The 10,513-nt window shown below is 41.8% G+C and overlaps 1 protein-coding gene across 1 annotated transcript; it reads right to left on the bottom strand.

Annotated features, from left to right (window-relative positions):
• LOC106940463 (protein kinase C and casein kinase substrate in neurons protein 2-like) lies at window positions 1-10,284 on the bottom strand. The gene is made up of 10 exons (XM_015023226.1): window positions 10,163-10,284; window positions 6,105-6,163; window positions 5,863-6,019; window positions 4,960-5,195; window positions 4,158-4,313; window positions 2,912-3,087; window positions 2,716-2,836; window positions 1,849-1,916; window positions 1,691-1,770; window positions 1-133 (listed from the first exon to the last, which is right to left on the bottom strand). Exons 2-10 carry the CDS (start codon window positions 6,159-6,161, stop codon window positions 21-23), a joined length of 1,164 nt encoding a protein of 387 aa, XP_014878712.1. The 5' UTR covers window positions 6,162-6,163; window positions 10,163-10,284; the 3' UTR covers window positions 1-20.
• Window positions 10,285-10,513: the final 229 nt, after the last annotated feature.

Here is a 10,513-nt window from a genome sequence, read left to right as displayed (position 1 = left end):
GGGTAAAAACAGGGTCATCATCACTCAGCGACTTCGACGTAGTTAGCGGGGTAGAACCCCTCCTTCCCGCCGCTCAGCACCCCCCGACACCAGCCCTGGTCGTCCTCCTCCTCCACCTTCAGGAACGTCTCACCTGCAGAACAGCAACAGAAATGTTTCAAAGCATCTCCAAAAAGAGAAAACAAATATAACTGAAAGGGAAGTGAGATTTTTTAAACATTGGATTCAGAACGGCGACGATGCGTTTGAGTTCATGGAATAAACAGTGAGATAAAACAATCCGAATTTCTTTCTGCATTTAAAATAACTTTGAGTATCACTTCATTATATTCATATTTGAAGCAATACAGCATCAAATAAGCTGATGTTTTGTTTTTGCTGATTTGAAATTGTCTGATTATAAATTTCTGCTTCCTTTTCTCCTTTCATTCATGATTTCTGTTAGTTGTTACATGAACTATTCATATTTATTATGAATGAATGAAATGTATATAAAATACATTTTATAAGTCAGACACCTGCTGATTCTGTGGATAATCAGGTTAATTGTGATTAATCGATTCAACTAATTTAGTAATAGATTAATCATTATCTGGACTATAAAGACTTTTTAGTCAGTGCAGTAATTAGGCAAAAAATGTTAAAAAATATAAACATTTTGCATTTTAGATTTTAAAAATCCTTCATATTTGACTCAACTGGCAGTTTTAGCTTCATCCAGTTCAAATTCGTTTTAAAAAATCTCATCTTAAGCGCCTATTACTGATTATTAATCAGTTAATCAATAAATAATCAACAGATTGTTAATGATGTATTGATGTACAGCAGAAACGCCTGACATTTTCATGTTTGAAGGATTTTTATTTGCTACAGTCAAACGTTCACTAAATGAATGCTGTTATTAACTTTCAGGTAATTTTTTATGTATTCTTAATACTGTATAAAAATCACTTGCATGGTTAAATGAAAAATTTGCATTTTTCTAAATCTAATTAATACATTTTATTCTAATTAATCGTTAGAAAAAAAAAATTGTTGAAATCAGTCCAGAGGCTGCAGATGGCCCTGGATGTCATGTTCCGTGTTTCTGTGTGTTTATTTTTGAGTTTCTGTGTAGACCTGTGAGGCTGTCTCTGTGTCTTCCCTGTTGATTGCTCCCAGCTGTATCCCGTTCCCTGATTACCTTCCCTGTGTATTTAACCCCACCTGTTGTCTTTGTCTGTGTCGGATCCTCGTCGTGTGTATTGTCGTTGTCTATGTCTAATGTAGTCGGCACTCTCCAGTGGAACTGGCAAGTCCTGGTTTGTGCTGGTTCCTGTTTAGTCTGTTTTCCAGTAGAACTGTTTAAGTCCTGGTTTTCGACGCTCTTGTTTGATGCTGTCAGTTGCTACCGGTTGTTAGCTGCGTGCTAGTTGTTCCTGCCGTGCTGCCTGACTTGGACTCTATGAGTTATCTTCATCATTAAATTCATCTTCACCATAACCTGGGTTCTCTGCGTCATCTCCTCACCACCACCAACCACACATTTCATGACACTGGATCCACATTCTGGACCCCCAGTGTGTAAATATAGCTTCAGTAAAACAGAAAATGCTTCCATAAAACAAGCTGGTCTGCACTGTCCACTAATTCAGCTTAAAAGGTCGACTTCAACTCAGGAGTGACATCACTTCCTGTGGTCGTTTCTCACCTGCTCTGAAGGACAGCTCGTCGGCCTCCTCTCCCACGTAGTCATACAGCGCTCTGACCTTCACGCCGCCAATCATCACGCTGCAGATGGAAATACAGACATCAAGAAATAACCCCATGCTGAGGGAAACGTGTGAAAAGTCATTTTTAGTGACTTACGGTCGACTTTCTTTGCCTTTCTGGTTCCTCCGTTTCCTCTTCAGCTTTTTCACAGGCGGGACCCATTCCTGGACGAAGGGAAAAATGACCGAATGCAAAAATATTCAGCAAGATAATTCATTCACAAATATGAAAATACGTCTTCCGTAGTTATTGGCTCTCCTTCACAAGTCTCTAAAACTGAAATAAACATTTCCAAAGTTCACCTTTGACCTCTAACTCTGGAATCCTAAACATGTCTTGATTCCAGTTTTTAGCTAAAATCACAATTCCACCAAAAAAAATCCAAAAGTAAATCAATAAAAGTTATCAGGTTTTTGTTGTTAATGTTCTTTTCCCCCCTGATGGTCCGGTTGACCCGGTTCTACTGGAACCAGAACATCTCCCTCCACCTCCAGCTGCTGTGGCTCTGAGTCAAACCAACCTGTTCCCCTCCTGGCCTGTGGGGGCGCTGCACCAAGAACCACTGAAGGAAACCACACAAAAACCTCTGAAGACACTGAGAGCAACTTCCTTCTTCACCAGATGGAAACAAGATGGAGGATTTTAGCGGTGGAGGATTTCTCTTTAGGCTAAAGACCAGGAGCCATTTCTGCTGCTAGCGCTAGGCTAGCATGTTAGCTTTGGTTATATTTACCCAGAATGCCCTGCACTGTAGTCCACTTCCTGTTTGTGGAGCGGTCTCTGGTCCGCTTGGCGTTCACATTCAAACCGAACCAAAGTTCACTTCCTCAGAAGCGATACTGAGGTTTGGAGGACCAGAGGTCAGTTAGCGTTCACACCTCACCAACCAGACCGACTTTATAGGCTAACGGACCAGAGTCGGGTTAAAGTGGACCGGACTCCTCTCCTTCCATCGGCCGGTACCTGGATCTTGGGCCAGTCGGTCGGCATGCCGGGTCCCTGGTTGCTCCTCCACCATTTGAGGTCGTCCTGCTCGTCGATGGACATCAGAGTCTGATGCAGCTCGCTGTAAACCGCCTTCACGCTGAAGAAGAAGAAGAAGACAAGCTGGAGACTCATCGTGCTGGAGACGAGGCGTTCCCGCAGGAAAACGTCTCACCTCTCATTGTTGGTGATGTCCAGGTGTCTGTGGATGGAGAGGAAGACCTGCTTCAGGAAGCTGATCCTCTTCCTCTCCTCCTCCTGCGACTGCTCAAAAATGGCCTCCATCTCCTCCATGTAGCGAGGCGTGTATGATGTCACTTCCTCCAGAGCTTTTTCATATCGCTCTCTGGCCTTTTCAGAGAAAAAAAACCCCTTATAACCAACCAAAGATCTTCTAACGACGGATTTAATCATCTATGCAACATTGAACTCAGTAACGATAACAAACCTCCATAGAAACCAAGTTAGTGCTTTATAACCAATTAATCCAGGAAAATTAATTTAGGGGAAAACAAGCATTCGCTAAACTAGAACGGTGCATCAGGGTCAGATACCTAGGAAAAAACAAAGTAAATTTGAACTTAAACTCAGATTTTTTTTTTTGAAGACTGAAATTTTGAGATTAATTTCAGAAATTTTCAATAAAAATTCTTAAATTTCTGAATTTGAAAATTAAAAATTGATAGAAAATACTAAAATTTTGAGATCAATTTAAAAATAATTCTAGAGGGATGCTGCGGTGGTGCAGGGGTTAAGCACAACACAGAAAGGCTGTAGTATGTCGCAGGTTCGATTCCCAGCCTGGCGACCTTTGACCCATGTCTTCTCTCATTACCCACTTTCTTGTCAGTTCACCATCAACTAAACGCCACCAGAGCCAATAAAACCTTAAAAAAGTGTAGATAATATTTGGAAATGTAAGCATTTCAAAGGAAATGTTAAATTTTGAGGTAAAACTTGACATTAAGAAAAAATATATATTGGACATTTTTTAGTTCAAAAAGTCGCAAATTTTCAACTTTTCATTTTATTCCAATATTTTTCTAGAAAGTTTCTGATATAAATCTAAAAATGTGTGTTTTCTGGTGTTAGTTTATCCTTTTTTCCGTCTATAATGGCCTGTGATGTCACTTCCTGCAGAGTTTTTCATGTGGCTCTCTGACCTCCTCAGGAAGAAAACAGGCCTTTGTGATCAGCAGGAGACGTTGCAGTGATGGATTTAATCTCGCAGCGTTCCCCTGCCGGTCTCCATAAACACTGAGCTCAGTAACGATAACAAACCTCCATGGAAGGGAAACGCTGCAGGCCGAAACTTCAAGCTCAGGCTTTCCCAGGAGATTAAATGCGACCGCTTGCAGCTGCAACGCTTCATGTTTTCAATCAGGGACGCTGAAAGTAAACCGGTTGTGTTGATGTCTCACTCTCTCTCGCTCCTCAGCGGCTCTCTCCTTGGCCTCGGCCATCTTCAGCTTCTTCTCCTCGCTCAGCGCCGGGTTGTCGTTCGCCTGCTTCTCCTTCTCCAGTGCCGCCTGCTCCTTCTGGCACGCCTTGTGGTACGCCAGCCGGACCTTCTCCAGCTGTGCAGCGCAAACAAACAGAGCCGCATTCAGGCCTCTGATGGGAAAAGCTGAACATTATTGATGGAGCCGTTAGATCAGTTCTGACAAGAGGAAGCTGTAAAACGTGATAACTGTTTGATGAAAGAGTTTATTTTCAGGCTACAAATCAAGATTCTCCCAGATTATTCTACTTTACCTTCAGGCTCAAACGGGTTTCATTTTTTAAAACTACAATAAAAGATCAAGCTTAAAATACAACAAATAAAATACATATTTTCTCTCTATCTGAAGTTAAATCAGGGTCAGTCAGAATGGCTAAAATAATTTCTATTTGTTAAAAGTCAGAAACTTGTCAGTTTGTTTTGTCTTATTTCAACTGTACTAAAATATTTGCACTAGAATCGAGACTAAAATTACTTGGTGATATGTTGTGTTTTTGCAGTGTGATGTGTTCAAGGTGTCAGTTTTTCCATTTTGGCAACATTGAGATGATTTTAGTTTGAAATATTGTTGACAAGTTACTTATAACTTAGTCTTTTTCATGTGTACTCCAGTAGACCAACAACACTTGGTAACAGTTTGTTTCTCCAGCGTTGCCTGTGGGTTTGCTAAATGGAAAGGTTTGAGAAAATGTTAAGGAACTGATCAATTTCAAGCCCTGGACCTTGGTGAGCTTCTTGGACCAGGGCTTCTGCGCTCGGGAGAAACTGGTTTTGTTGTCGTAGCTCTCCTTGAAGCCACAGAAGAGCTTTTTGGGGAACGTCTCCTTCTGCCAGGTCTTCACCCGCTCTCCTTCCTCTGCGACCAGCGACTGTGAGATGGAGGAGTGGAGGGCCGCCAGGCGCTCGGTGGAGGCGAAGAAGCACTGCCAGGCCCTCATCAGGGAGCCGTACACAGGCCCTAGCAGCAAACATAGCAAAGAGTGATCAGCCCCTCCTGGAGGAGAGACACGGTCAGAGGAGAGTCCGTTTATGGATCCGATTTTCTCTGGGGAGAAAAACTGAATTTCCTTTAGTTTCTGCCACATTTAACAGCGAAACCAACTGAAGCTACTTCATATCCACGTCTCGGAGGTCGGTAACACAAAAAGCTAGCTGCGCTAACCGGAAGTACCAAACATAAACTTTATTCTGCTAAACCTAAAGAGCTACAAAAACAAGGTATGTAATGGAAGCTAATGCTAAAGAGCAACAATAATATTTAGTGGAAGCTAATGTAAAAATGCAGCTGTGTAAATCTCAACTATCTGCTCGGTTTATCAATAATTCACCTAATAGCAAAATTCTCCGACATCTTCAGACATGTCTGCTCCCGCTGAATTAACAATTTGTTTGTGCCGCAGTCATTTTAAGAAATGTTTCTAGAGGTCATCAGAGGTCAACCTAATCTACTCAGCTACTTTTGTGCTGCAATTTTTTGTTTGTGCTGCTTTTGTTTTGAAGATAGTAATGATGACCTCTGGAAACTTTTTGACTACTATCTCTAAAATGACAGTGGCACAAATGAAGACGTTTGCTGCAGCAGTGCTGCTGCGCTTGGGGAAGCAGCGATGAGGCGTTTGTCTCACGGGAATCCATGATGGCCTTCCACCTGCTGCTCCACTGGCTCAGCTGCTGCGCGTACTGCTTCTCCACCTTGGCTCGCTCCAGGAAGCAGGCCGTGATGTCGTTACAGGCCTGGAAGGACTGGTCCGTTCTCTGCACCGTGCGCGCGTAGTTCCCCGGCTGGGTGGAAACGGAAGCAGAGATTCGCTTTACGAGTCGAGAATCGATCAGAAACTGATCAATAGTATCACTGAATAATCGTCACCATCCAGAAGCTCTGCCTCTTGGGATCCTCCAGCGGTTCCTTTGGTTGGCTCGCCATTTCTAGGAACAAAGTAAAGCTCTGTTTATGTCAGGGCTGTCCAACACGAGGCCCGGGGGCCGACTGTGGCCCCTAACTGCAATTCAAGAATGATCCAAATTTGTCCCGTCTGTCAGAGCTGCAGATGCATTTTTGGTAACGTTTATTTGAAGAGCTGAGTATCAGACTGACATAACATGAAGGAGACTTTATAAATGTTTATAATTACTTTGATGGAGTTTCATTTGCTAAATAATGAAACTTTTAATGCAAAGTTACATTAAAAGTGTCATTATCTCCAGGATGACACTTCATGACATCAAACATTTATATATTGTCCATGTTGTTAAGTCAGTCTTATGCTCACACCTTAAAATAAAATGTTAACAAAACTTTTTATTTTTAATCAGGGTAAAATTATTGCCAACATAATTTTCTTACAATAATAAATGTTACTTTTTTATAACCAAGTGTTTATAATCAGTAGAACATGTTTATCCAGATTCTTGTACTGAAAATCTGACTTTACTGCAGCTAAATCAGCTTTCATTAAATTGATCAAACTGAGTTAAATACAGTAAGTGTTTGGAAAGAAATCCTGTTCTTATAGGTGAAAATAAATTTGGTTGAACCCAAAGGGATTTGAAAACAAAATGTTTTTCTTTTAAAAAGCAAACATGCAAAATCGTTTTCATGTTTTGTATCTACGATGAATATCAACTCTTTCCTAAAAAAACAAATTACTATCGACTATTTAACTGATTTGATTTGAGTGTTTTTTAGAGACAGAAAGTTGAGGAGAAAATAAAATATGTGAAATGAGGAACTTTAGTCTCTTTTAGAAAAGAAGAGCAGAAACTTTCATCCTGAAAGGTGAGAGTCTGGTGACCGTTGTGTCTGCAGGCATCCGGGTCCAGATGGGATCAAATTTGCTCTTCCATCACTTTAAAATTTACTTTAATTTTCTCCTCGTCACTTTAAGTGCAACAATATGAACTTAGAGTTCCTCATATTTAATATTTGTTCTTGTTTTTGTTGTGACTGCAGGTGAAGTTGCAGTTGAATGCATTCAGTCTCTTCTTCTCTGACCGTTTCAGTCAAACAGCTGAAATAACAGCACAGATTTTCACAGCTAACGTGTTTAAACAATCAGGATTCCTCAGGAGAGGAACACAAAGAGCCGAGAGAGAGGCAGGACATAAAAATACAGCGTTTCATATCAAAGCTGCTTGGTTTTCCTTCCCACTGCTAAAACAGGGGATATGAGAGCAGCTTTTATGGCCACAGTAAAGAACAGCTAAACATACACAGACTGGACACCTGACTGCCAACAGGTGGCGCTGTACAGATGGCAGCATGGACACAGTTCACCTTAAAACACAAACAGACCCAGTAATCTGGTTTATTCAGCAGAAAAACACAAACTGGATTCTCTGGCTGCAATTCCTCTCAAGTGAACAGCTTCAAAAGTCTTAAATTACTTTTTTAAAAAGGAAGTTGACATTAAATACGTTGATCACAGATCTTAAATTTTGTCTTAATTTTTTTCTCGCAATACTTTTCTGTCAGGCAAACGTTTGAGTCGCACACAGACAGCTAAATGTTTGAGGCTTCCAGTAACTCACTGCTAACATTGCTATCTAGCTAGCTTTTTGTGTCTTACAGCTTAGTGCAAATTAATCTCCAGCTGAATGGACATTACATACAAGTCTTAATTTTTATTCAATAAGCCTTGAAAAGTCTTAAATTTGAGTTGAAATATTTACATCTTTAATTCTCACTTTACTACCGCTTTATTCTGCAGGGTGCTAGCTAACTAGCTAGCTTTTTTCTGTGCAACATGTCGTTTCATATCAGTTGATATCCATAATTATTTATTTGTTTTTTTGTTTTAAATTTCTGAAATACTTCCAGACTGGTGGAGTGACTGTTCCTGCTTTGTCCAGTTTTCTCTCCATTTTGTTTTTTATTATTTTTAGCAGTTTTGAGGCTCAGTGGGTAAACTGGAAACTGCTGTGCCAGTTACTCAGGTTGTTGCTAGGCAACCGAAGTTGGGGGAAACAGCATGTTGTTGCTAGGCAACCAGACAGTGAGAGCGTTAGTTGAGTCCACCAACCTAAGGAAGAAATGCTGGTCTTAGCTAGAAATGAGAGATTGATCAGCTAAAGTCTTTCCTCTGCCTACATCTCCCAGAATCCTGTGCAGTTCTGGATTGGAGTTTAGTGAAATTATTGTATATTTGATGATATGTATTATCTATTGATATTGATCATGCATCTATAGAGACATATAGTGTTATTGGTTTATTGTCCAGGCCTAATTATGGATAAAAGTGCTAATTTATCGCCAGTTGGCTACATAAAGTTTGTACATTTCTGTAAATATGGCTGAAAAAAGGATCACAATACTGTATCAGTATCACAGTGTTTCACATCAATCAATAGATAATTAGCCTATTGATTAGTTTTTAGTGGAGTGACCACCAGGTGTTAAATTTCATTCATAGTGGTTAAAAAAAGTCTTAAATTTGAGTTGAAACCTGCAGAAACAACTTTTCCCCCATAATGTATGTTTTCTTGTTGCCAGATCATAAAAACTCAAACAATAAAAGTAAACTGAGAAACTGAACAGCAGTGAAGAATACAAACTGCAGCTGTGTGCAGGTCCAGCCGGTGAGTCGTTGCTCCAGTGAGTCAGTCCAAACCTGATTTTCCATGACCACTTTGATCCGGCAGCCATATTTACTGTACAACAGAAACCCCCACCCTCACCCCCGCCAGGCGGAGGGGGGCGGCGGCGCTGGAATCCAGCGGGTCGGGATCGGTCTGCAGGAATAGAACAGCTGCTCCAGCATTTCTTCCTCGAGCCTTCCCAAAATAAACGGCAGGGAAAGGTCACAAATCTGTCCGCTCTGACCAACACAAGGCCCGGCCCGGCCCGGCCCGGCCCGCCACCGATCCACCTCTCAAGACATAACAGAACCGCTGCTCAGGTCTGCACAACCCAAACCTGAAAGTGGAGGAGTGGGAACAGAGACGCAGGCCGAAACATGCAGAAGACGTTCAGGCCTATTTCTGTCTGTTGACGCATCGCTGAGACGTGGAAGCCAGCAGAGATACGAAAATAAGGGAGAAGATGTCTGCCAAAACCTGAAATCTGTAGATTAATCTCAGATATGGTTTTTGGGGGGGAGAAACTTGGAAATTCCTGAGCTCCAAAAGTTGGAAATTTGCAAGAAAAAAAAAATCAGAAATTTTCAGATTAAACTCAGAAATGTTGTAGAATAAACATGAAAATGTTCAACTTCTAACACTCTAGAAAGTTTCTTTTCTAGAAAATTTGAGATTATTCTCAACATTTCTGAGTTTGTGGCTGAGATTTACTCCTTTTCTCCATCAACGGTGGCCCTAATGCGGCGCCGTACGACTGACGGTCGCCTCATCGAAGACCTTCCGCCCTCATCATGCTTCTATCAACAATCATTCTTCAGTTTTCCTCCGAGTTGAAACAACATCACCTCTCAGTTCTAGAGAAAATCACTCACAAGCCGAGTCGGGAAAAGCAGTGGCAGCTGAGCAGTCATGCCTGGAAGCAACCATCACTTACATGTCTCCCTGAATCACCAGTGATTACTCAAGTGACCACTTGTTTCTGTAGTTCAAGAGCTGCTCCATGTCTGCCTCCCCCTCCTCGCCACCGCGCCACTCGCCCTGACCCACTTTTCCCTCGCTGCTTAAAGTCACACACACCCCCGCTGCCGACCCGGAGCCGGGCGAGAGACGGTGAACGGGAAGAAACGCTCATTTGGCTGGGAATCACTTACACACAACGCCGCATTGCAGACAGAGAGAGCACATTTTTTTCTCAGAAATTTTCTAGGAAAAACTTGTTTTAAAAGTGAAAATATTCAACTTTTGAAATTCTAAAATGTTCAAATTTTGGAGCTTAATTTCAAACTTAGTTTTTTGGCGGAAATGAACTCCTCCTTTCCTTTTCCTAATACTGGGTCGTACTCATCTCACCTGCTGCCGTCTGTCAGCTGCAGCTCTGCTCCAAACATCAACCCGTCAGGTTTTTCCTCATGTCCTGAATGATCTGCTGCTCCGGCTCGCCGTCAGGTTGTCCAGCTCTTCTTGCTCCGTTTCATCAGAAACAACAGCTGGAAGACGACCCCCCCCCGTCCCTCCCTCTGTCCCTCTCAATATGGTGCTAATGAGATGCCAGGCTTTTATTTTGACATGATCATGACAGGGAGGCTCATGGTCATATGATCTTATTAGCACACGTGTGTGAGGGCTTCCCATGTAGATCGACTCCAGTGTGACCTAAAGAGTGCGGTGTGTTGCTAACGCTACATCCACATGTCATCTTTC

The sequence above is a fragment of the Poecilia latipinna genome, unplaced genomic scaffold, assembly GCF_001443285.1.
Source record: "Poecilia latipinna isolate Pla-1442-1.1 unplaced genomic scaffold, P_latipinna-1.0 Scaffold3235, whole genome shotgun sequence".
Classification (NCBI taxonomy): Eukaryota; Metazoa; Chordata; class Actinopteri; order Cyprinodontiformes; family Poeciliidae; genus Poecilia; species Poecilia latipinna.
The sequence above is the reverse complement of the archived record's forward strand: the minus strand, read 5'-3'. Positions and strand labels throughout refer to the sequence as shown.

Bases quoted from the DNA above. Each gene is read 5' to 3' on its own strand.
- LOC106940463 (XM_015023226.1), bottom strand. From the start codon at position 6,161: ATGGCGAGCCAACCAAAGGAACCGCTGGAGGATCCCAAGAGGCAGAGC. The intron at 1,771-1,848 runs GTAAGTCACTAA...TTCCATCTGCAG, and splicing joins AAAGGCAAAGAAAGTCGACC to CGTGATGATTGGCGGCGTGA. The intron at 134-1,690 runs GTGAGAAACGAC...GCTGTTCTGCAG, and splicing joins CGAGCTGTCCTTCAGAGCAG to GTGAGACGTTCCTGAAGGTG.